This window comes from Acipenser ruthenus, chromosome 6 (assembly GCF_902713425.1).
Source record: "Acipenser ruthenus chromosome 6, fAciRut3.2 maternal haplotype, whole genome shotgun sequence".
Taxonomy (NCBI): domain Eukaryota; kingdom Metazoa; phylum Chordata; class Actinopteri; order Acipenseriformes; family Acipenseridae; genus Acipenser; species Acipenser ruthenus.
In genome coordinates this window covers 9,702,097-9,728,667 of record NC_081194.1, presented here as the reverse complement: position 1 = coordinate 9,728,667, position 26,571 = coordinate 9,702,097, and the positions used below count along the sequence as shown (strand labels likewise).

General features: G+C 39.4%; 1 protein-coding gene across 1 annotated transcript; it reads right to left on the bottom strand.

Moving 5' to 3' along the window:
* Positions 1 to 254: 254 nt before the first annotated feature.
* On the bottom strand, positions 255 to 26,571 carry LOC117411517 (exportin-5-like). Its single transcript, XM_034019134.3, has 32 exons — positions 26,346 to 26,571; positions 25,460 to 25,581; positions 25,026 to 25,098; positions 24,754 to 24,891; positions 24,213 to 24,395; positions 23,546 to 23,572; positions 22,991 to 23,176; positions 22,746 to 22,822; positions 22,020 to 22,119; positions 21,370 to 21,453; positions 20,652 to 20,777; positions 20,121 to 20,211; positions 19,186 to 19,314; positions 17,402 to 17,517; positions 16,495 to 16,650; positions 15,941 to 15,982; positions 14,026 to 14,115; positions 13,430 to 13,629; positions 12,426 to 12,525; positions 10,886 to 11,067; positions 8,367 to 8,467; positions 7,584 to 7,680; positions 7,070 to 7,206; positions 6,462 to 6,559; positions 5,533 to 5,579; positions 4,629 to 4,729; positions 4,486 to 4,548; positions 4,072 to 4,169; positions 3,810 to 3,917; positions 2,443 to 2,580; positions 1,868 to 2,032; positions 255 to 842 (listed from the first exon to the last, which is right to left on the bottom strand). Exons 1-32 carry the CDS (start codon positions 26,445 to 26,447, stop codon positions 690 to 692), a joined length of 3,630 nt encoding a protein of 1,209 aa, XP_033875025.3. The 5' UTR covers positions 26,448 to 26,571; the 3' UTR covers positions 255 to 689.

Here is a 26,571-nt window from a genome sequence, read left to right as displayed (position 1 = left end):
TATTACATTTCTGTCAACCTTGCCACAGCTAAGGAAATGCCACAAATACATGTAGTGCAGTTCATGATAGTGACAACCATAATGAGCTCTGGATGATCCTATATAGAAATTCAACATTTGACTTGTCTTCAAGCCTATAATAATAATAATAATAATAATAATAATAATAATAATAATAATTTCCAATGTGTACATACTTAAAAAAAAGTATTGTGAAAAAAAGTATTGTGAAAAAAAGACACTGGGACAGTTAATCTAGTTATTGATTTAGAAATAACTAAAATAATTTACACACATGCTGGACAGAATGAATCAGAATAAAAAAATATAAACAGCAATTCACATGTTCCAATACTTTATGCTTCCTGTACATCAATATTGTTTGCAATTAGTGTTCCATGAATGAATAATGTCTACAAATTGTACATTAAAAGAAGTAAATGCCTTGAGGACATTTGCAAAATCTACACTGAATAGGGCACATTAAAAAAAGGGGTGGAGGGAGAGGGAATAATTGCAATTTCAAATTGGAATGTAGTATTTTTCCAATTAAAAAACACACACACACACACACACACACACACACTGTGGTCAACCTATAAAAACGTACCTTTCAATGCTTTAAAAGGCAGTCACTCAGGTTAACATTTCCATTGTATAAAATGGCTGGTGCCAAGTCCTTGTCCTTTTCAAATATCGTCTGTGCCAGGTGAAAAGAGAGTTGCCAAGCCGGCACTATCACTGTCAAGGATATCCAGCGTGGGCTCAGGTTTGGTTTTCTTGAATAGGGACGGTAGGTTTTTGATATGAACTTCTTTTTTAAACTGCTGTCCAAGGGGTTTCTAAAACAAAGGGAACAAAATAAGACATCATACAAAAAACAAGCACTTAAATTAAACAAAACAAGCAATGTAGGTTTTATGAATGTTTGTGTCTTCGAAATTCAAAAGGAACCTATTGGCTCTGGTAACCTGTAAAAATGTTATAATTTCATTGTATGTTTCCACAAAATAGTTGTACAGTTCTAATAACTTCAAAGCCTGATAGGAGACTCAGGACTGCTTGGTATCACAGCATAGCAACACCGATCAGTGGATCCTCATGAGAACCCAGTAAAAAAACAAACTGACACGGAAGGTTCCAACCACAGCAGATTCTTGGTAGTTTTATTTATTCCTTTCATAAATATGGATGTAAACTTCCACCATGACTTAAAAACCAAGCCCACTGAAAAGCAACACACACATGCACGAATCAACCTGGGTTCAAAACCCTGCTGCCCCTGGTACAACTTGCATTGGCTGCCAATCCAAGCTGCCCAGGATTTTCTTATCCTTTCCCAAAGTGGGGTGTGTGGAGGTTTTTTTTTTAATAATGCAAAACTCCAAAGAATTGTTAAGATTGTCATAAGCAAAGCAATAGCATTCATCCTTTCGGTTTTGTAAACAAATGAATGTGACCTTAGCTGCAAGGCTTGCTGGGAAAGAACCATCAACATCCATCAAAAACTCGCAGTGCATGGAGTCTTTTCACTCAACTCGGGTAGACTATCAATGGGAGTTGAGGGGGAATGCTGGAGAACCCGGACCAGCTGTCAATCCGTGCTCATGGAAGCGAGTACAGAAGAGTTTCTAAATGTCAAGTGGAACAGGTATGTTGGCCAGTGGTTAAAACGCTGTGGCAGTGGTTTATTTTTACTGTACCCCGGTAATGGAACTTGACTGAAAGAATCATAGGAAATAGCTGCGTGCCAACAAGTATGCAAATATTCATTCACTTGCACAATTTCAATCAAAGCCATTATATGTATCACTGTGAAGTAAAAACATAATATCACAGAAGAATAGGTTGTTAAGGCCTTGCTTACCCCGACTGTGCCAGAGATGAGCCTTTTAAAGATGTCCTTCCTCTTTTTGTCTGCTGTTTTCTGCTGTCCAGGATTCAACACTTTCAAGTCAAACTGGTCCAGACAGTCCATTTGGATCTGAGGGATCTGCTCCATCACAGTCCTCAGCTCAGGGAAGCGGGGCCTCTGTGGAGCAATCACATGAGACACCTCAGCTCACAGTGTTGTCCTCTTAAAACCAACATCAAGACAATGTTGCATTGCGTCAAACAATCAATCAAAACCTTTTTGTCTAGATGAGTCAATTGAGAACACATTCTCATTTACAATGACAACCTGGCAAGAGGCCCACACCACCACAGAAAAACAACATAAAACACAATAACTAAGGAGTAACAAACACATAACTAAACATAATACATAAAACACTTTACAGGTGACTGTCAGCTACGTCTAGTTTGTATCTGTACTAGTTTGTATTTGCTACTGTGGTTAACCCATGTGTCTGGCTTGATGATTCTACTTTACTCTACAAATGGAGGAGGGTCTGGCATACATACTTGCTGCATATGCTGTTCTCTGGTGTTCAGACTCACCAGTGTCTCGTAAGTTAAGAAAGCCAGCTGGATGAGCGCCGCGTTGCAGCCCTCGTGCTGCCCGTGTATCTGCAATCCCCTCAACACGGCGCCGTAAAACCAGGTCACTGCATCCGGCAACAGACTCCCAGATATCACCTGAGACAGAAACACACACACACATCACAGGAAAGCACAGCAGCTACTGTACAACACACCTCAATCTGGTTGCACATCGAAACCACAACTGACCACCAGGGTTCTCCAGACATCCCTGTCCGGAGCCGGCTCAAGGACAGCTCGCAGGTCGCCCTTCCTGATGGAGTTAAGGAAGAGGAGGCGAGGAGGCCTACCCCACTTTCGCTTGCCATGTTTAGGACAGTTTAGAGCGTACCTGCAAGGAATGCTGTCCTTGTCCACCACATGGCTGAGCCACCTTAGCTGTCTCTCCCTCAGAGTTAGACAGAGGTGGTTTCCCCACCGTCTTGAGCACCACCTCATCACAAACTTGGCCCGTCATCTTGATTTTCATCATGTACCAGTAGCAGCTACTTGCGAATGCATCGAGATGATAAAGCCCATACTTCGCAGCCAGAGTACAACACACCACAGTAACATTAATTGCTGACTTTAATCATGTTATTTAAAAAAAAACACAACAGTAGCAACTGCAGGGCAGGGTTTCCCAATCCTGGCCCTGGGGGACCCCTGTGTCTGCTGGTTTTCATTCCAACTGAGTTCTCAATTACTTAATTGAATCCTTAATTGAGCTATTCATTTGCTTATGTAGACCTTTTTAATTGTTTTCAACTTTTAAAACAGTTGGAGATTTCAAGTAAACTATATAATTTAAGTAACTTGAATCTGCAACTTTTTAGGAGCCGAGAATAATTTTAAAAAGGTATAATTAAACACCTTATTTGTGCAATTAAGGGTTTGATGAAGTAATTGAGAACTCAGCTGGAATGAAAACCAGCAGACACAGGGGTCCCCCCCAAGACCAGGATTGGGAACCCTGCTGTAGGGTGGCTCCTGAGTGCATTGGGGTCACTATCCAGCAGGTGGCACTCTTGTGCAGCTTATACAAAAAACTATTTTTTTAATCTTTTATCACAAGTGGTACATTTATAACAATGATATTCTTATATGTACTTTTTTTACATGCTTTAACTATAGTTCTCGGTCAGATATTGAAGCTTTTGATGCGGGGTGAGCAACCGGAGCTAAACAAAAGACACACATATGGCAGCTCCCAAAAAGCTTTAAGAGGAGGATTTTTTGATTGTATTTTTCTTTCCAATCATAGAGAAGCAAGGCAAAAATAAGTTCCCTGTTTATAAGCAGTGATGTGATTCACGCGATTTTGCCTCCCAACCCAGCTGCCTCACCTGTTTCAGCAGAGGCCAGCAGACCTGCGTTGTCATCCTCTGGCAAGTGATGGTATCTTTCCAGGAGAGAGAGCTGTACACAATGGTCAGAAATGTTGTACCAATGTCCTAATGGATTAAAAGATGATAAAGGTCAGCAGAGTGTACAGCTAAGGTCGGCAGTGTCACTGTTGGTGGTGCCGGCGGATGGTGTTAATGTCCATTAAGCCGTATGGACACAACAGGTGCACAGAAGCCAGTGGAGAGTAGCGGCCCCAGTTACCTCGTTCTTCAGCAGGCACTTTCCCAGCTCAGTCAATTCATCCAACGTGTAAGTCGCTGGCTGGGGAGCCTGGGAAGCATCTGTAGCCATCATATCTTCTGTTGAAACAAAAAAGAAAAACAAACACCAAACAGAACATCAAAAACTCTGCAGTGAAGTGTCCGACTGCTGTAGAGACTCAAAATTACTACACAAGAAAACACTGCCCAAGGAAACCCCAATGCCCAAGTAAAGATTAATGGGGACCAAATAATGATAGTGTCAAGCTAGTCATCCACATAGACATTTAACACAGATTCCCACTGTCAAATTTTTGTTAGACTAACTAAAAAAGTATTTTAGTACTGTCAGTACTACCTGTGAAGACTGCTCAGCAAAGCACTTTGAAATTCACCTTCCAATGGACAAACTCACCTTCCAATTCATCTTCTTTAGCACCAGCGGCTTCAGATCCCCTCTTCACAATACAGCACACACCTGATACAAAGCAGACATGCAATTAAACGGTTTCATTAACATTCAGATGACACGCAGCCTGCACTGTCCAGCACACTTACCGAGGAGGTCCATGACTTCCCGGGTCAGCAGCCTGACCAGCTGCTCATCCAGCATCTCCTGAGACATGGGGTTCTCTTCAGGGGGTTCGTCCTCAGAGTTGCTACGAATACACACACACAAACACAATGAGAAAGAAACTCAAATGAAGATCAAAAATACAGGCTAACTTCACTATAACAAACCCTTTTTATGAAGCAATCTACGTTGGACATTTTTTTCGAGACAGGACGTGTAATTACTGTATTTCAGCATGTAAGTGTATATTCTTTTTCATTTCTTTACTGTTTTCTCTTAAATATACCATTTAAATGTTGATCAATGTGAAGTAATCTTCACAAAAGTACTACATATTGATGTTTAATTCAAATTGGGCATTTCTTCATTATTCAGACGCAACACATTGCCAAAACCCTGTATATTATTGTCCTCAGACCCGAGGGTCAATTTAAGTTGTTTCTTTTTGTTTTGTTTTTTTTCTTCAATAAATAGTATTTTCTTGACCTTAAGCCATAGTTGAGTTGAAAGATGTGTCACTAAATTTCTACATTCCCTTTTTTGGGGTAAGACATCCCTTTAAAATCAAGAGTAGGTAACCTTGTCTCATCCAATCTATTCCACTGCAGGACTTTGTTCCTGTTTTGGGTCAATTAAGTAATTTAGGGTACAGCTGGAACACCAGCCCTCCAGGACCAGGACTGGAGACCCCTGATTTAAATGGATACAGGGACTGAGGAGGTTAAAGTGGACACCGTGATATTACGAACATTTCTCCAGGTCCAGTAGGGGTTCGTTATAGTGAAGTTATCCTGTACTCTTTATATAAAAAGGGTATACTACAGTAATACCAACCTCATATTCCACTAAAACTAGAACAAACTGAATACAATTAAATCACATTCTTACCAAAGGCTACTTCTCTGGTTGATGACCTGCCACTTCTGAGTAAGCCTCTAGAAACATGAGAAAAACATTCATTTATTAAAGCTAATAAATGACCTCACAGTACCTACATGTTAACCAGGGGTGTGCAAAAAATATATATAAATATAAACATACAGTACTGGCACAAATCAAGGCAACAACAAAGGATTTACAGCACGACAGGGTGGGGATTGTATTGCCCATTTTCCATCATTTAGACCCCTTACTTACTAAATATCCTGGTATCTCTGAATAGAGAACAAAGCGCAGTCATTCAGCATTGTTAGTAAATTAATCACACAGGGTACCACTGAATTTGTTCGACGGATTGCTCATTAAAAAGCATATTTTTCAAGACGAGGAAATTATCTATTCAAGGATACCAAGATATTTAGCGAGCAAGTAGTCTGAGTGAAGTTACCCAGAATCAACCTCCTCATCCCCAGCTGTACTGCTTTCCTAGAAAACATTTCAGGAAACCACTCTACTTATGAGATGTCTTGCTCATTACAATAATTTAGCACATTTCTTTAAAAGAGGAGACAACAGGCAATACAATCCCCACCCCTGGTCTTGATGTAAATCATTTTTTGTTGCCATAATTTGTGCCAGTACTGTATACTATGGCAACAGAACATTACCCTTTAAGGGAATAACACTACCTCATGGATAATTATACTTGCTGTTACAAATCTACTGCACACTCCAGCTAACATGTGGCACAAGTCACCAACATCACATTCCTAAAATCTGTAAAGAGAAAAGGAAAAACACAAAGACAAATAAAATATGAAGAACTTGCAGTATTCCTTAAAGCAGTCCCCACCACACCATTATTTGCGAACATCTGTGATCTTAGCCATGATTGGCACAGGCACCTGCCATGTGTTTTTCTTATTAGATTGTCTTACCTGTAACAGATAGGCAAAGAGAGGCCCCAGGATGGGACACATGAGGGTGTTGTAGTACTGAGGAGGGCAGGAGAGAACCAGCTGCTTCATGAACAAACGTAGGCACAACAGAACATTAAGGAAGAACCTCAAGAAACAGCTTGATAAGAACAGAGAAAATCCATGAAGCATCAAGCAGCTTCCACAAAACTTTGTTAGCAACCAGTTGTATGAGGACATTTTGTGAAGCGTTCAAGGAAGAGTGGCACGGATTACTCACTTCCCCATATGAAGTGGTGTTGATAATAGCCCTTCATTTGTTTATATGTACCTGTTTAAGGGACATGCAATTTAAAAAATAAATGAAATTTAAGGGTAAAAGGGAAAACATGAAAGTGTTTGTATAGCCTTATGAAACTAAATTAGGTCATTCCATTCTCATTACAGCTGCAAAGTGGAGATAACGCAGTATCACATCCATTAGGCATGAGACTAACCCGACATGACTAAAACCAGGGAACAAACTGTCTAGCAGAAACCAGTCTCCAGAAAAATGGGCATAGTCATTGCTGCCCCAAGCCCGAAGCTATGGAAGTCTGACACAAACATCCTTAACCAGCAAAGGATATGAAGCATGGGGCGGAGCCGGTAGTCAGGAACATTGGCCAGGTTGATGAAGGCGGCGGTGATTAGCTGGCCTGCCAAGCCATCAATGGCATAGAAATCCTGCTGCAAGGATGGGCCTGTGTTCCCCAAAATGTGGAAGCTGCAAACAAATCAAAGCTTTTCAGCATATAGACATATTTAACGTGTCAGTACCAACCAGCTAAATGATCCACCATTTCCCATTGCATGCTTTTGTTTTCTCGGCAGCTCCTTTACTCATACTCCCGATTTTGACGACCTGTCATGGTGTGCAAGTACTCAGTAGGTGTTGTATAGCATCCAATACAGTACATTGCACAGGGATGAGGTCCCCCTGGTGTAACTAACTTTATTGATACTATGGAGAACATTTGAATTCACAGCGAGAGGAAACTGGTAAATACACAGAAAACTCTACACCCAGAGCGTACCATGGCCACAGTTAAAGCTGAAGCACTGCACTGGAACAAGGAACAGAATGGAAAACACGACCCTTACCAGTTATCATAGAGCGTAGAGAAGAAACCTTGCATTCGTTCCAGCACGGTTTTATATACAGGGCAGTCGTAGAGCTCCAACAAGGGCTGCGGGAGACCTAAAAGGAACAGAACCAGCCAACTTTGTACACATACTGATAATGCTATACAGGCCAACAAGCCACTGTACTGCACTTCTCCCCTTTAACCCACAGTGAAACATCAGCAAGTTGAAAGTTCAAAGGAGGACTGAAGATCAACTAACGTCCTCGCTCCCACATCAACACTCCATGCAGCAGTGCCTGGATCAGAGCCTTTTTCGATGCTATTTCCCCCCACCCCCTTTGTATTGAAACTCTAGGCTTAATTATGCCAACTGCACGGTTACCCTTCTAAACAAAACATTGCGTTTGTGTTTTTAAAAATCAAATAGCAAGCAGTGCATCTGAGCTTTACTGCTGGTTGCTGTAAAGATTTACTTTAATAGTCAGCTCCTCCACCTTTCAAGAGTCAACGAATGCCGACAGAAAAAGATCCTTGAACTGCACCAATTTCCAATCATATAACCAATATATTGTGGCAGCTTGAAGACAGAGTGTAAAAGCCTGGACTGAAACAAACAACTTTCAGTACCGTAGCCTGGGGTTGTCATTAAATTCTCATCTACACTACTGAAGAGTGGGGGTGATCTTACGCCACGACCACTGGATCAGTCCAATTAAAAGTTAATACAGTGCATACACAGTGATTCCTCAAAGTGGTCACTATGGACACGTTGTCCTTCTATACACCTGTCCTTCTTTACCCAAAACTGCATTCTTCTCCACTTCCATCACGTTGAAGGCTTTGGAGAACGTCTCGCTCAGCTTCGCCATGTTCTCAGGCAGGAATAGGTTGTTTTGAGTCCTGCAAAACAAAGGGAAAACTCCAGAATATTCCCACACACAAACAAAGCATAAGATACTGTGCAGACAGACACTGGGAACACTCTGTACACGCACTGTATAAACACTGTGGCACTATTGATTACGTCCACAAGGTAGAGCAAAGGATATTTTGTGATGTTGTACTATTCATCTGCTGAGAAGTTATCATTTTTGAGGACCTTTTTTTTTTTTTTTTGGTGTGGTTTCTGCTTTCCGTTATGCTTTTTGAAATACAGTATGCATAATGTATGTTGCTTTTATGGACAGGCAAATGATGCAGTACCCAATTGAAAACATTCACAGAGATCTTAATACTTTTATATTTGAAGAAAATGATTTACTCCTCATTGTTTCCTATTTACATATTGAGCACTTTCAAATTATAATTTTTCTATTTAAAAAAACAAATGTTGCAGTCCTTTATAATTACAATGTGAACATCTAAAATTATATATATATATATATAATTTTAGAGATTATATATATATATATATATAAACATCATCTGTAATTGACAAACCCAGGACTGGAAGACCCCAAAAGCTGTCTAACAACGATGAGCAATACTTGAAGATAATATCCTTAAGGAATAGAAAGAAGACAAGCGTTAAATTGACAACAGAACTGGCAGAAGGCACAGGTGTCGTTGTCCATCCATCAACAATATGAAGGTCACTCTTGAAATCAGGACATCGCAGTAAGAATACCTCTGTTAGACAGTTTGTTGGGTCTTCCAGTCCTAGGTTTGTCAATTACAGATGATGTTTCTCTGTACTTTTTGATTATGCTTCAGATACCACATATAAAACACTGAATTCCAGGAACCCTACCATTAATAAACTGGAGAGAGAAAAAAAAAACACCCAGACTAAACTCAAACTTTTACAAAATAAAGATACATTTGGCATTCAAAGTTAATAAGCACTTTAAAAAAGTCCAGGCATTTTAAATATGGTAATAATTGCTTGTGCATTTAATATGAATGTTCTGGGAAAGTGACGATTTTGTTTCAAGTTTAAAGCTCTTTTCAACTACTTACCTTATAATGTAACTCAATACAGAAAAACAGTGGACTACTGAACAGTGAATATTGAACCCAATTTAACAAAGCGTTTAATATGACAACGTTCATTGTCAAAGGAGACCTGATTTTGTTATACTTCTTCAATGACACAAATGTGTTCAAGTCTGATTTGTTTAAAACAGCTTACATTTCACAATTACATATAAATGGTCGTAAATATCTGATGTTTAATATTACAAGAAAAAATACAAAGGGCTTCAAAATGTTTATTTATAAAATGATTGTTTTCCTTTTAGATTTAAAGCAAACCACTCTACTTACCTGTATGCTCAGTTTTCAATAATTTTTTTTTTTTTTTTTAATGATCAGAATAATGCAATTTTGCTTAAAGAAATAATAAATAGAAACAAAGTGCATAGTCTTGAGGAAATAAAGGAGCATGATCAGGCTACGCAGTCTGAAATACTGACGCGGTCTAGGTTCCTCACTAGGAACAAAGATAGTTTTATACCGATGCCCTATTCCTTTTCTCGTTGTTTGTGAATTAACTACAATATCTACCAACAAAATCTCCCCAGGTTTTTTTTTTTTTTTTTTTGAATAAATAAAACACTACTACAACCTGTAATTTATCCAGAGCTAGAAAACACTGTGGTAGAATATGTAGTAAAACTACGAGAGACTAATTAACGTCTCTTTCAATGTCTTTAATGTCCCTCCCCATCCACTAAAAATAAAGATTGCTTTAGTTAGGAAGATCACACTTGAGAATGGAAATGGTTGAGATGGATATTCTGATTGTTTAACTGCACAGGTCCCATTTCCAGTGTGTGCTCACCTCCCACTACTTATTAACTGAAGAACGGGAATCAGGATCAGCATCCAAAGAAAAAGAAGAAAATCCCAAATTAGGTTCTACTCCAGACACAGCATCTCTTACAAAGAGGAGCACGGGCTCAGAAAGAACAACATAGACCCAAGATAACAAGCGGGAGGAAAAAAGCAAAGCAAAAAAACAACAACAACCTTAAAAAAATAATATATAATGCGAAAACAAAGGAATCTGGTACGATTATCCCTACCTTTGCAGGGCTAACTTCCATTGTGGTACCGCAATAGTAGTAAAATTCCCAGCACAGGCTCCCATTGTTTCAAATGGAAGAAGGCAATCCAGGAATATAAGATTTGGTCTCCATGTTTTTTTTTGGTTGTTTTCCATACTCTCCACCAGTACTGCAGCCCACTTACAGTAGGAAGCAGTACTGTGCAGTGCTCCCAGCCCGTTCTCCCACTGTTTCAAAGTGGGAGACAGCGTTCTGAGCACACTCAAAGACACTGAAAAGTGCTGTGGTACTCACGTCCAACTTGACCCACCTTATGACAGCGAGCAAGTTGTGGAGAAGTTTTCGGACCTGCTCGGCGCAGGGGTTGCGGTAGATCGGATTGCCATTGGGGGCGTACCCGACCACAAATCCTCCAGCTTTGGCTTCCTCCAGATCACTGGGCCAACGGGCTCGTTTCACTACGCCCAGAATGGTGTACACACAAAAGCTTATCTACAGCAGAAGGTGGGGGAAATGGAGGGGGGAAAAAGGAGAGCTGCACTTAAAGAGATTAATGCTGTGGTACCCGCAAGACATGGTGTGTAGGGAGTGGGCAAAAAAAGAAAAGAAAAGAAAAAGGAACCCACAGTGAACAATTAAATGGAACAGCTTCACTATGCAATCTCCAGCTCCAGGAGGAAGACTTCTTGGTTCTAACAGAACCAAAGACTTACCAATATTACATTTGAGCTTTTACCAAACACCACACAGAGGCAATATACAGTACAATAGGAGATTCAATAGCGATCTCACCTTTGATGTGACCCTGATATGAACCATTTCCTTCTCTGGTTGTACAGGTAGTGGACAAAAAAATGGAAACACCTGGGTAAATGAGGGACACCAAGTATATTGAAAGCAAGGGCTTCCACACAGGTGTGGCTCATGCATTAATTAAGCAAATAACATCCCAGCATGCTTAGGGTCATGTATAAAAATGCTGGACAGGCCTGGTTGCCTATAATTACGGCTAGCATGGCTGCAAGAGGAGACCTCAGTGACTTTGAAAGAGGGGTGATTGTTGGGGTGTGTTTGGCAGGAGCTTCAGTGACCAAGACAGCTCAACTTGCTGATGTTTCACGAGCAATGGTGTCTAAGGTGATGTCGGCATGGAACTCAGAGGGAAAGACATCATCAGCAAAGGACAACAGTAGGCGGAAGCGCATACTCCAGGATCGTGATATCCGTGCATTAATTCGAAGTGCAAGGCAAAACAGGCGAGCAACTGCAGATCAATTGACTGCAAATTTCAACCTGGGGCACGAGCAGCCAGTTTCATCAAAAACGGTCCGCGAGAACTCCACAGAGCGGGATACCATAATGGCCCAACGCCCTATTAAGTGACTTTACATTGGTTTCCATTTTTTTGTCCACTACCTGTATCTGTACAGCATAGATGGGTTTGCCATGATTCTCCCAGGTCTTGATTCTCATAGTCACCAAAGTGCTTTGTACAGAGGAGTGCATTGCATTATATTTCAAAGACTACTGAAAAGTTGTCACACATTCTTGTGATGGTGATCTCAGTTATTCTTCTTCAGAAGTAAGGCTGAGAAACTAAACAAAAAAAAAAAAAATCACACACGTCACATACTTGCAGAACATATCCAATCGCAATACTAGAACCAGTGTAAAACTAGGATATGAGGAAGAAGAAGAAAGAAAAGCTGAAATATTGCAATCAGCCAACTAGACCCGAAATGTTTTCCCTTACTGTATGTTCATTAGAGCTGATGATTGTTTGGTTATTGACAGAAACTCAGTCCTCTATGTGAAGGTGATCTTAACCAGCAGCAACATGAATTCCTTACCCTGGACCTGTTGATGCCAGTGGGATCATCGACGATGGGGTCACTCAGTTTCAGATCAGCACCCACAAAGGCGAGGAACAAGGTGGGGTCCGACAGCACTCTGGATCAATCAACACAGATTGGAAACGTTTCATTAGCGAGAGGGCTTTTCAAACTCAATTATTTAATGAAGTGACTGTACAGCCCATTTAAGATGCTGTATTTTACTGTGGTCTGACCTTCATATGTTTTACCAGTGAAGAGTCAGTAAGGGGGGGGGGGGCGCAACTATTTTATGTATTTCTGGTTTCGTATTTCTGTAAAATGATGCTTCTTTGTTTTAATAATGTTGACCAATAATAATAATCACATTAGCTCTTTAACAAGCTGGTGGTATTCCCCAAACTATTTCCTTTTTTTTTTTGTTTAGTGTGTGTTGTACTCATACTCTATTTCTTTGTGTTTTATTTATTTTATTTCGTCTCCATAAAAGGAGCAAAAGGAGACAGTCTTTTCTTTTCATGACTATCTACAGCTATAGATTTAATTGCTGCATGATAATGTTTTTCAGATTTATCTGTTTAAGTAAATGTTGAATCGCCAAGTTAAAAAAAAAAAAAATGTATTTTTTTTCACAGATATATTTGTTAGAAATGTTAGCTAAATGTTTACTTTCCAAGTGTAAAAAAAATATTTAAATTCACAGATTTATTTGTTAGAAACCCAGGTTTAACATGTCAATTAAATGTTCACTCGCGAAGACTGATTTTAAATGTTGAATTTGTGAAACGCTTATGTATTTAGCTAGATCTGGACTTTTTGGGGTTAAGGAAAAAATATGTGATTTACATGAAAAATCGGGAAAAAACACATTTGTTAAAATATAAAGTTAAGGTCTAAGGTTAATATGTGTGTGCGGGGGGGGTGCAACAAAATGTATGCAGAAAAAGGGGGGCGACATTTAAAAAGTTTGTGCACCACTGGTATAGCCAACAATTTCAGACAAAAAATAAAACACGGTGTACCGCGTCATTTCTTCGGAGAGCCAGCGATTGGAGACTGGGGCCATCAGCTCCTCCAGGAAAGCCTTCTGTTTCTCGTAGTTCTTGAACTGGTTGCTGAGGAGAACAAGAGCCTCCATCAGAGCACACTTCTCCATCTGCGTGAGCAGCAGCTCATTGGAGAGCAGCCGCTTCACATGGGAGTACAGCATCTCAAAGCAGGGCTGGAGACCCCAGAGACAGAGACAGAAGAGAAGTACAATTAGAAAATTGGGACGCTCTCAAAAGTTAGACTGTAGAATTGATAAGCTTGAATAAAGTCATTATAGCTAAGTAAGGTCTCAGATGTTAAAGTCAACGTGATTCTACTTTAAAATGTGATATGGTACTACACTTGGGTAATTAAATCTCTGTTTGCAAATCTCTGTTTAGTGCTACACTTCCTTACTGCACTGTATAGCCACTCGTTAATGTTATTAATCACACTCAATTATTCAACAGCATCAGCATAAGACTGCTGGCATGATTTAGATTGGACTGTGAAGTAAAAAATAATGTATTTTAAAAAAAATGCAGAAGAAGTGGCTCCTTTTTAAGACTAATGAATTCCACTTCCTCACCAGTATGAGTTGTGGGTAGTCTCTGCACATCCTGATAATGGAGGAGCAGGCATGCCTTCTCACATTCTTCACTGCACGGGTCCTGGGAGCCTGTCAATCACAAAACAATTCTCTCAATATGTTTCTCCACCCCCCCCCCCCCCAAAAAAACAACAACAGTAATCAATCAATCAATCAATCAATCAATCAATCAATCAATCAATCATCTGTTAAAATAACTTTTACAGGTTCTTCATTGAAAAGCCATGAAACCTGTTAGTTGTGCAACAAGTATCAGAGGCTTTGCCATGTAGGAATACATGAACCCCGTACTGTAGTTCCTTATTGGATAACTGTGGCTCAAACACATTCCTCTAAAAGGGAAGAGATTTATTATGGGCACTCAACACAATTATAGAGTGTAAAGTTCAAGCCCTGTGTGTAATGCACGTGAAGGGCACATGCAAAGATTAACGTTGTGCCCATTTCTTACACTGAAACCTACATGCGAAAATTAAGCAGTTCTGCTGGTATTAATAAACAAACAAACTGTTGGAATTGTTTTCTGTAAATTACTGAACCACATAATCTATGTGTATTGCATACTTGTGAACAGAAGGGACTCTTATTTGGCATCACTTCACACAGCTCCAACTTTATTTATTTAACACTAGGGCTGTCAGTTAAGCCTCCAAAATAGCAATCGATTAATTGGGCACACAAAATCTAATCGTTCGAATAAATATCGATGATTGTACCGCCTACATACATTTTCGTTCCATTCCTCTCCATTCACAACAATTGAATGCGAGGGGTAATTACGCCTTGGTGGCGTCAGGAGAAAAAAAAAAACAGAACAGAACAGAACAACATTCGCAAAAAACCTAAAGCAGGTTTAACATACTACAGGGGTGTTACTAAAATACTTTTTCCAAACAGATTACAGTACTTTGGAATGTAATCTATATAAACTAGACACAAGTTTATGAAAACCGTCTTTTTTTATTCAGACAGCTGCAGCATCATGCCTTGCATCTTGTTACTGTACCACCTAACCGTCACTATCTGTGAAACACACAATGCGGAAATCCCTGCCTAAAAAATAATAAATTGATTTATTCATCACAACATGCATACCCGCTATATGTCAAGCTGATCATTACTCCAATTTTTTTTTATTGAATATTGTTTTTGAAACTCCAAAGAAGCGCAAACTATATACAGTCAGTTTTCTATGTGCACAATTTATTTACAGGCTGTTTGCCATGAGTACAAGCCTGTCATCCTGCTCTGGATTCAAGGTGCCACGCTTTTTTTGTTTGCTTAAATCAAATACACAGAGGGGCGTACTTACAAAGCATTTTCAAATCCGATTCGCTGGTAGGATGGGACCAGCAAATCAGATGCTAGTTAACACGACCAGGAAAAGAAGAACACGCCCACTACTTGTCTTGTAAATCAAGGCAGGGCGTTCGGCGCATTTTTGTGGATAAACTTAAATAACGTTATGAACTATGCGCGTTACAAAAATGTAATTACTGAATCGATTATCCAGTATTTACATCGATGTATATAATGAGGAATGGAATCAATCGAAAAATCAATTTTCGATTTAATCGTAGCAGCCCTATTTCACACAGCCATGTTTGGCCAATGATAAGACTAAACAAGTCTGGCTTTACTTCCATTTTGTGTTCTAACTTACACGGAGTATTAAAGTAACACTTCCTCTACTCCCCTCTTGCTGCAGCAGCAATGGACACATGACAAACAGCCATTCACATACAACGCTCTCATACAGAGCAATGGACACATGACAAACAGCCATTCACATACAATGGTCTCATACAGAAATCAGAAACCATTGCTTCACAGAATAAACAGTAGCCAAGAGAGAACCAGAAAGATATCTAGGATCAAAGGATAGTGTTATTACCTTGTTCTCCTCGATCACTTCAAATGTAACAGATGAAAACAGCTGAAAAAAAGAAAAAACTAAAAAATTGCAATTCTACAATGAATAGATACAATACAGTCTCCTTTTGGCATAATATATAAACTGTGCACAGCAAGTAATTTCTCAAGGCATAAACGTACCCTTTTCTCAGTTTCAAGTTGTATAAATATTTAAAGGAGTCATTTTATTCTGGCCTGACAAAGCCTATGGTGTGTATTCAATGTATTAGATCTTCGTAATGATCTGATTATTCAAAAATTGGCTTTTGTGTGCCAAGTACACACAAAACATGAAAAACAACCATTTACTGTAACAGAGCAATTAAGTCTCTCTAGTGTTTTACGTTTACACAAACAAGTTAAAACATCAGGCAGTCCTGTTTAAATAATTTAAACAACCATTTTGATCAACTGACGAGCCCCCCCACCCCCCAATGTGAGCTACAGTGCATCTTTTACACTGGATGAAAACTGAATCAGAGAGAAGTTGTTCAGAAGGGATTCTTTCTGTAATAAAAGCTAGAAGATACCCACCTTGGAGAGGACCTGGGGCAGGAATTCAGGCTGGAAGTGGACAAATGGGAAGAGAGCCGACACATTGGTCAACACGCAGGACAGAATGAGCGGATCCCTGGTCTCGTAATTCAGGACAGCCTGCAGCAGCTCCATACCCTGCTCCACAGGGAGTTTCTGGGAGAAAAAGGAGGATCACAAACAATACCCCCCTGGGGTTAGGTTAAGTCCCTCTCATCCATTCACAGGTATGTCAAAACCTTTTTTTTTTCCTTAACTGTTTGTCTTCTCAAACAACACATTTTACAATAATGATTGGTGCTACCAGTATTTTAAATTAGGATTTACAATACAGTAAATGGTATACAAAAAAATTAAAAAAAACACACACACACACTTTGGGTAATAAAGGAAATACTCACAGCTGTAAAACAACATATATATATGCTTTACATACATATATATATATATATACATATATATATATATATATATATATATACATATATATATATATATATATATATATATATATATATATATATATATATATGCTTTACATACATTATATATATCTATATATCTATATATATATATATATCTATATATATCTATATCTATATATATATATATATATATATATATATTCCCAAAGTAAAAATGCAAATGACAGACTGCACAAAGTTTATTACCAAACCAATCTAACATTTTAAATAAGACTCCCCATTTCATAGCATCATAAGCCATTTCTGGGCTAGGGTCAGCTTATTATTATTATTTATTTCTTAGCAGACGCAAGTCAAACTAGAAACCTTGTACAACATGGAATGGCTCAATCTGCTGTGCAACTGGACTTCCTATTTCCTTCCTTCAGTTAGTATATAAGGGTTCATATCCTGCACAACTCTCCTAAAACCAGGATGCTTACCTCCTTGTCCACAAACTTGATCAGCTGGCTGACAACGCTCTCTGTGAAGAAGGTCATGGCATCCCACTGCACGTACGACGAGGAGAAAATAGAGCACAGGCTTTGTGCAGTCTTTGCTGTGAAAGAAGAGGGAAACCAAGGCATTAGAAACGTTTCGAGTAGGATGTGTTCAGTATAAAATCCCATTAAATCCATGGAATAATGACTAATGATGGTTTATAATCCGAGAGGAATCACATCTCAGATGGATATGTGAAAATGATCTGTATCATGGATATGTCCAAAGGTTAATACATTGTGGCACTACACTTGATAATTGATCTATTTCTAATGGAACTTTATTGAGAGAGAATCATATAATACATTGGTCAGTGTACCCACTGTAAAGCAACTACTCTGAAAGTGAGTGTTCTGCATCATTAATATGGCCAAAGATTACACAATGCAACGGTTAATGTTCACTGGACACCTCCTGTAACAATGTATGGATGGGAGGGAGGGGAACTTACACAGAAACAAGTAAAAAATAAAAATAAACAAAATAAAAGTCACTGAAATCAAGTCTAACCACTTTGTGTTACCTTGAGTAAGGACTTATTTATGTATTTATTTATGGAGGTCAATGACAGAACAAACTAGCTTGGTGCTTAAAGGGTTAAACTCTTCTGCTGATACAGCATGCCCGAGTCCTCACAATGCTGACGCAAGGTAATGCGTGTCAAGGTCGGACAGTTTCTTGCCCGAGGCAGTTCGCTCAGGGTTTTTTCTAGTCATGTCCTAGACACAGAACTCTGGGGTTTGCCTGTCATTCTGACATTTTCTGCATTGGTGTATCTCAAAACACCCATGTTCAAACTCCGGGACAAGTCTGCCTTGAACTGGTCTCCTGATATGCTAATGGGAGTGTATATAGGCTACACTAATGGGGTCGATTAAAACCCAACAGTGATGTGCTTTGAGGTGCTTTCTCTGCTATCAGAAACCTTGCACCATACACATACCGTGAAGGACTATCCAGATTACAGTAATGTTACATAAGTGCAACAGTACGATAAATGAATGTACTGCACCAATAGAATGATACATACATTACTACAGTAAGAGAACATTATCGCAGCCTTCACAATAAAATGAATGGAAACCTACAGGCTTGATGCAAAGCTGATTCATCCACATGAAGCTTTTACAACTGCTCGCAAGAAAAGGAAACTGTAGATTCTTTTGATGTAGCAGTACCGTTAAGGGGTGTTATGAGCTGGCAAAGCAAGCTATTAAAAAAAAAAAAAAACTCAAAACCCCTTGCCTGTGCCGCAGAGTCCCTAGACAATTCAAAATTGTCCTCTGTGATTTCACCTACCCACTTCCACAGTGGTCTGACCGAAAACTAGAACACTTTGATGCAGGCAGGGTGCTTCCCCCTTTCTCCATTTCTTGCAAAACTTTTAAACTTTGGGTTCTCTCACACACACACACACACACACACACACACACGTAGTTTCCAATAAGATTGTGATGTTAAAGTGAACACCCCCTTTCTGGAAGGCATGTACAGTACAGTGAAGTGAAGCCCACTCTCTACCAACGCCGTTTATCTATTTAATATATACCATTGTGTGTTTTTTTTTTTCTATTGGTGTTTCTGTTTAGATCATTCCTTCCGAGTGGTCCTTTTTTCAAACCACCTCACTTCAGAAATTCAGCTTTTAGGAGTCTTTACAGAAGCAGACCTAGTGGAGTCTGAAATAGCAAGAAAATTCCTGTGATAATGAAAAGCCGGGACTAACAGGTGGTTGGGCTGATGTCGATGGGTATGTTCAGCTGGTACTGCAGCCACTCCCCGGCCATTTGGAAGGCCTCCAGAGGGATCAGTTTGCAGGCGTTGCGGACAACCTCACCTTGCTGGGCTCGGAATGCTGTCAAAACAGAGAAACAAGAGCTGGTCTCTTACACTTTTCCAATACCATCAATAAATCCAAGAAACAAAACTCATGTGGGTGTAAACTTTCTCCAGTATTATCTACTCTGGAGTTTGTTTATACGAGGGATGTTCCTACATGACTCCTGCAGAATAGTTCAAATTGAAAAGGTTTTGAGAATACATCGATGTATGTACCTGTGTGGCGGGGTACCCCTGCCCCTGGGCGTATTTTATGTTTTATGTGGTATCTTATTGTGTGTGTGTGTGTGTGTGTATAATATATATATATATATATATATATATATATATATATATATATATATATATATATATATATATATATATATATATGTATGTATTGGTGCACAGGGTGTGGGGTTATTTGTATTTCAAATGTATGTATTTGGGCACAAGTGTGTAAAGTACTTCACGTGCAGACTGTACCTGGACTCGATTGAATAATTAACAAGAAATTGAGTCCCAGTACAGCATAAAAGCAGTCACGAATCATGGGGTTGGGTGTTCGCAGTGGAGAACGAGAGAGGAGAGTGAAAGAATAAATATCAAAATAACAATTGCTACTCACACGGGAGGACCTGTTTAGGGTTCGTCTATTTTTAGCCATCGTGGCGTTTATTTTGGAAAGTGTTTGTCTGTTTAATTATTTGTTTTGAAATAAATCTGCGCAGAAGCACCTTGCATACCCCAGTACGCAAGGTGTCCGTCTACTTCCTGGTCTGACATCACCCCAAGCCATCCCTTTCACAACCTGGAATTACACTAAGGTTAAAGTTGACTCACAGTTAAAGAAGGCATTGAAATCTTCATCGCTGTCAAAGTCCACGCGAGAATATTCACAGCATGGGCTATCTGTTTTAGATGGGAATCCAACCTAAAAGCAGAGCAAAAAATGAAGTATTTCGGTGCAGGTGTATCAAGTATAATGATCATTTCTTAAATTATGATTAAATTACACTGCGGCATGCAAAGGCCTGGGATATAGGAGGCATTAAATTACCTGAAATTAAATTTATATTTATTTATTTGTATTTGGACAAATGATTTATTTAACCTAAATTGGACCTCACTGAACCACAAACAAAGAAGTTACAGCAAAGTTACAAACTTGTTAAAAAAAATAAGTTCTTACATTAAAAAAGCTACAGTCACCTCACATCATTGCCATTGGGATTCAGAAATAAAGAAACCCTACATTTGATTTAAGAAATGTACAGTACTATTTGCTCACAACCAGACTATAGAGGCTTGTCTACAGCTATAAATATGTATTCTGTTAGGAAAAGGGTGCTTAATAGAAACACGTACACTTACCTTAACAAGGTTGGTCATGGAGGCTCTCACGTACCTTGAAGTTACTGCCATAGTCATGGGATCTTTAGATAGAACCTTGTGTCTAAACAAGGAGCCCCAAATGACCTGGGTTGAAGATCTTAAAAACTGAACAAGAAAAATATATACAATACATATTGAAAAGAGTTAGCTACTGCATGATCACTCTGTCCAGAAGCACCAGAAAAGCCACTGAGCCATAACCGTGCATTTTAACGAGTGTGTTATACTGCTAAATCATTGATATCAGACTCTGGGGACGGGTCTATCCTAATAAAGCAGAAGCATGATAACCAAAAATTATTGGGCTTGCCAGCACTCCGACATTGCTTTTCATTTTAATGGGATGGCAAATGTGCATTAACCATTCATGTTAAAAAGTGTGCAAAATGTAAGTTTTGTAAATACGCACTAACCCCTAACAAGTACTTATGTACAGGGGGCAGAAAAAAATAGTAGGATCTAGTAGAAAAAGTATGCATTTAAATATGATCACAATCTTTCATAAATTAACACACAAAGGGCAAGCTTTGTTTTAGCTTTAGTTTGAGTAGGTCTGTGTAGTTCTAACAACTGCAATGCACTGCCGTGTATTTTCCCCAGTAATACTGTATAGTGATACATATTTTGGTTTAAGTCACTACTGTGTCCCACCCAGACCCCGGTGAGCAAGTTCTCCAAGTGTTTCGCTTGGCCTCACCTGACTTGGGTGAGTGGTAAACGCAAGGAAGGCTTCCAAGTATTTGCCCAAATTGGCTGGGGTTTCAACATCAACATCAGATGCCTGAGTGGAGAGAAACACCATTTAAATCTGCTTTCAATGCATCTGCAGCTGGGAGTGTCAATATTATTCTAATGTCACCTAACCAGGTTCATACTCGATAAACACCACTTACTATGAACTGACAAGTCTTGCATATTACTGACAAGTTTTGCACATTTAGCCATTGGTTGGAGTTTTTCTGTTAAACATGCAAGCACGTTCTAATCACATTATTTGAGAAAGTATACAGGACTGAATAATAGGTTACATAGGTTAATCTCGTATGGTCAGGACTGATTTCAGTTTGCAAGAGTTGCCAAATGGGATCTCTTTGCACAGGCAAAATATAACATAACATAAGTTAGACATCTGAACAAATTAGCCTCCAGGATCCTTGTTTTACACAATGTGCCTACAGCAATAAAAAGATATGGAAACTCTGAATTTGCATAAACCCCTTAGCGATACAGGAATACACGGCTTAAATACAGGGATTAGGCTAAAATATTTTACACAGAAAATCTAAATCTAAATGTATACTTTATCACTAAACTAGCAACAATGATCCCTTAGGAAGCCTCACTTACCAGCAGTGCACACAGCTGACTGCCCAGTGCACACAGAACCTGACACAGCCGTTTTAGGAAAACGTAGTGTCTCTCTGTGAGTCCTGCTCCATCCGCAGGCCTAAAAGAACGACAAAGTTATCAGAGAGCAGCCCTCGAGTCACTCAAACAAACAGCATGCCCTGAGCAGAGAATTGAGAGGTCCACAACCCATAACCATAGATGGTATTTCACGCTGTGCAATCCGAACAGCAAAAAAGTTATGCCGAATGAATCATTAATACGTGAATGCCACAAACATTAGTCAGACATTAACTGCCTTATATATTTCCTAGAACATTCATGAAGTCAAAAAATTACACCATCACTAAGGATATAAAAAGATGGACTGACAGCATGTGATAACTATATATGACTATATGGAAACACTGTTGGTACAACCGATGATTTATAAAAAAAAATATATATAGCTAAGCCAATCTGTCAGGACCCTAAGAAAATCGTTCTTAAATGTCCAAATAAAGTTTAGCCTTTGAACTTCAACCTAATCCAGAAGTACATCAAGCATACCCTAGACTGACTCCTTTAAGAATGTTTGATAAGGAACATTCATACCAAGTTCCATCACAATTGAACAAGCACCTCTCAAAATGTATACTTGTTTTAATTAACCTGTGGGGGCGAGAAGAAAAATGAACAAACCACTAGAATTCACAAGGACCTCCAAAACAGAAAAAAAATACTTACTGTGCAGCAGAGAGGATATAGTGCATTGCTACATCCCCAAACAAGATCATTAGAGGCTTCCGGTCTTCCAGCTTTCCCTGTTCATTAAAACACACAGTACGAGTTTATGAAAAAAATTATCTTTAAAGTGACCAACAACGGAATCAGAGATGGAACTCATTTCATGACCATTTGGCCTATATGAAGAAACTCTTCCCCGGTTGTTACCAACGTCATCATGCGTCTTTAAGACCGCGCCTGCTTACCTTTCTGCTGACAGCAATGAGCAGGCACTCGACTGCCTCCAGCTGCAGCTCAGCTTCACTCAGCAGGAGACACAGCATCTCCAGCAGCCGGCAGTTATCGTGTGTGATGTGAACCAGGGCCACCCAGTCAATGTAGCCTGCCAGGGTATTGAGAGCAGCTACCCCAACACGGCAGTGAGCCCTGGCCTGCGAAAAGGAGAAAGACAGGTTTAAATTAAGAGCAAGCCAAACAAACTTAAAATGAAAATGAGATTAACTTAAGAATGCAGGTGCAGACACCAAGTAAATATCCTTTTGAAAAGAGATACTTGTGTCATTTCTTTGTATCAGATAGTTTGTAGTAGATGCAAATGACATAACATTAAGCATACTGTTTAATTATTCTGTTTAATTAGTCATGGGGTGGATATCAACTTTTATCGTACAAAACCTTACCCTAAATCGTCACTTTATATATTAAAGTTATAGCAATGCCTTTTGAATTAATATTGGTATCGGTGATACTGCATCAGTAGTTGTGTTGGCGCACGAGATTCTCACTACAGAGGAGCTCACCTTAATTTCCTGTGTTGGATCTGTTTTCTGTAAATAAATAAATAAATAAATAATGAAATTAATAAAAATGAATTACGTTGTTCTTTTGCAAAACAAAAGCCTATTAAAATCACACACAGTGGTGCTCGATCGACATTCCTGACACATTTTTCTTCTTATGAGGGTGTGTTGAATTATACTGCCCCGTAATGCAACATTACATTTGTTACTAGAACATTTCTGAAGTCTGGACATTTTTATTGCAGCCACATTGTCGGTTTAGTAACAGTAACACAGAAATCATATGTGTGTTTTTTTTTTTTTTAACCAGATAATAGCCACACACAGACACAAAGACAATGCTGATTATAGGCTTAGTCAACCAGAAACCACCTTCAAAATGACTCAACCCAGAGAGAGAGAGCGAGAGGCGTATGTGTGCGGGTGAATATAGCATGTTAAAGAAGGCAGAAAGAGCAGGGTAATATTGAGAAATATAGAAATATGAAAGGAGTTTTACAGGAAGCGGGATAAAGACAGAGGTCTATATTTTCCCATGTGGGAACATTGCAGGCAAACTGTCCCCTCAATGGTAACACAAAGAGAGAGCGAGAGAGAGAGAGAAAAAAAAGAAATCAGGCCCAGAAAGTCCAGTGTGACTTATTCTTAACAGTTTTTAGCGGCTGACCATTTTGCGGTACTTGTTGACGCTCTGCTGCAGGATGTTGATCAGGAAGTTGAAGACGTTCTCCATGTTCTGGGCGAGGGTCTGCTGGATGTCGCGCCGGCGCTGGGTGGGGAGGGTCTGGAAGGTCACTACGTCCTCCGCTAGCCGCAGCAGAATGAACATCACCAGCTCCGTCTGTGCTTCCTGGAGGATGAAACATTCCTCACGTTACTGTCATTTACTCGCCCCGTCCATGAATTTCGGTACTAAACTAATTTATTTTATTTTAAATACCACCTTTTGAGGCCTACGGCCATAACTCTGTTGACAAAACAAAGCTCGGCCCTGTCTGCTGTTGAGTCCTGGCTATTTTCAAAACAAGTTGCTGGAGTTAACGGTCGCTTTTTCCAGGTGCTGGATGAACACTGGACAGCTCAGACATAGCCGGTAACACACACGCCACATGACACCTGCACTTTGGCTCCTGAGGTCAGCTGAAAGCTGTGTGGCTGCATGTAGGATCTGTGAATATGAAACTGCTGTCGTGTACGGTGTCACATACCCCCTGCTTCATGAGAGACTCGAGTTCCTTCAGCATGTCGGGCCAGTGCTGAGGCCACTCTCTCTTGATCATCTCCACCACAATTCGGGACAGGGCGTCCTTGATGTGACTCTCCTCTTCCAAAATGGGACGAATGTCCTGAAAACGGTGGAAATGAAAAACAGACTATTATCCAGGATTTAATAACGGCCAGATGTGTCAAATGTACTTTTAAAGACTACTTTCACCCTTTTTATACGTAAAATTAGAGCTATTTTAATCTAGTGACTTACATTTGATATTAATCCCATCACGTTGTTTTTCAGATGTATTTTTTCCTGCTGTGGCATGTTGTTCCAGCGGAATCTAATATTAAAATAAAAAAGAAAGAAAAAGAAAACATTTAAATATCTATCACAGTGCACACTAGTGCTGCTATCAAAACTATCACAAAAAGCAACAGGCTAGAATGCATAAATCTACTCAGATATGGTCTCTCTAAAATGCAAGTGCTACAAATGCCCATAACTAGTCTTATCTCAACTGGATGAACAGTTAAAGGTATAGCTTTCCAGTAGTGGTCTGTGGTTCAATTGCATTCCTGGTTTCACTATGAGCTCGATTAGGCACAGAATACAGGTAACAAGCTCAGGTGTGTCTGATTAAACTCAGGAATGGATCAAAGTGCTATGCAATGGGAGTCTTATTTCCATTCCTGTTGACTTACTTGACACAGTGTTCCAGTATCTGAAGACCAAAATGTCTGATAATTGGTGGCTGGGTCTTCTCTGCTAGTTTAAGTCCACAAGGAACGCAGATCGGACACTTCTCCTTAAACTCTTCACAAAACTAAAAGCAATCATGACAAAGAATTGTTGCTGAAAAATAATCCATATAGTTTAATTTTAAATAGGTGGGTGTGCTTTCACTTTATATTGTATTTATTAATTGAGTACCCCTTCTAAGCCACTACATTTATATTGAGTTTTGACATTTATAACTGTCAAAACGCACATATAACAGACGAGGAGCTACTGCACCTGGGTGTGACTATTTCAACACGCACCTGGGTCCTCAGTAGAATGCTAACCGTTTAAATTTACGGTGCATTTTATTTTTATTTTTTTATTATTTTTATGAAATGCATTAGAAAACTAGAGAATGAAAGAAATACAACTACTTGTGTTTAGTACCTTGCTGGATAAAACATTAGCAACATCTCATTTAAATTTGGGGGCACCACTGATACGAGAGAATAGAGCGTAAAGAAATGACAAAATGTGCGGCGATGCAGCAAGCGGGGACGACCCGATAATGCACGAAGAACCGGGATAACGAAAACACAGCGTATCACTGTACCGCGCAGTCGCGTACAATACTTACAAAGTCGTCTTCGCTGACAAAATTATCATTTTCACAGTAAATGAATGAAAAAATTACAACAATGAAATGGTAAGAAAAACGAGTTAACTACACTTAAACGACATTACAATAATACTAATACTTACAAGACTCCGCGTTAACATTAGAATGTACTAACATAACCGTATATAATGTATGTAGCGGGCCGTTTAATCACCCTGTCTCCATGTAAGCATTATCTAAACCCTTACCTTTAGGGCCTCCAGGCGGTACCTTTGACTTGATTCGGTATCCATCATCACGTTCACTGCCTTTATCAGCTGGTCACACAGAGCGTTTACCTGCTCCGACATGATTCTGACTGTTAAGTTTAAAAACAGGAAAGAACACTAAATAGAAGGTACCGATTTGGTTAAAAAAAATCTATACTGCCACTACACTACAACTCATACGCTCCACTTTTCCAACTCCGTACAC

Coding starts and splice junctions, on each gene's coding strand:
- LOC117411517 (XM_034019134.3), bottom strand. CDS start 26,447: ATGTCGGAGCAGGTAAACGCTCTGTGTGACCAGCTGATAAAGGCAGTG. Junction 20,212..20,651: donor CCATGACCAACCTTGTTAAG/GTAAGTGTACGT, acceptor CTCTGCTTTTAG/GTTGGATTCCCATCTAAAAC. Junction 7,681..8,366: donor GGAGAAGAATGCAGTTTTGG/GTAAAGAAGGAC, acceptor TGTTCCTTTTAG/GTCTCCCGCAGCCCTTGTTG.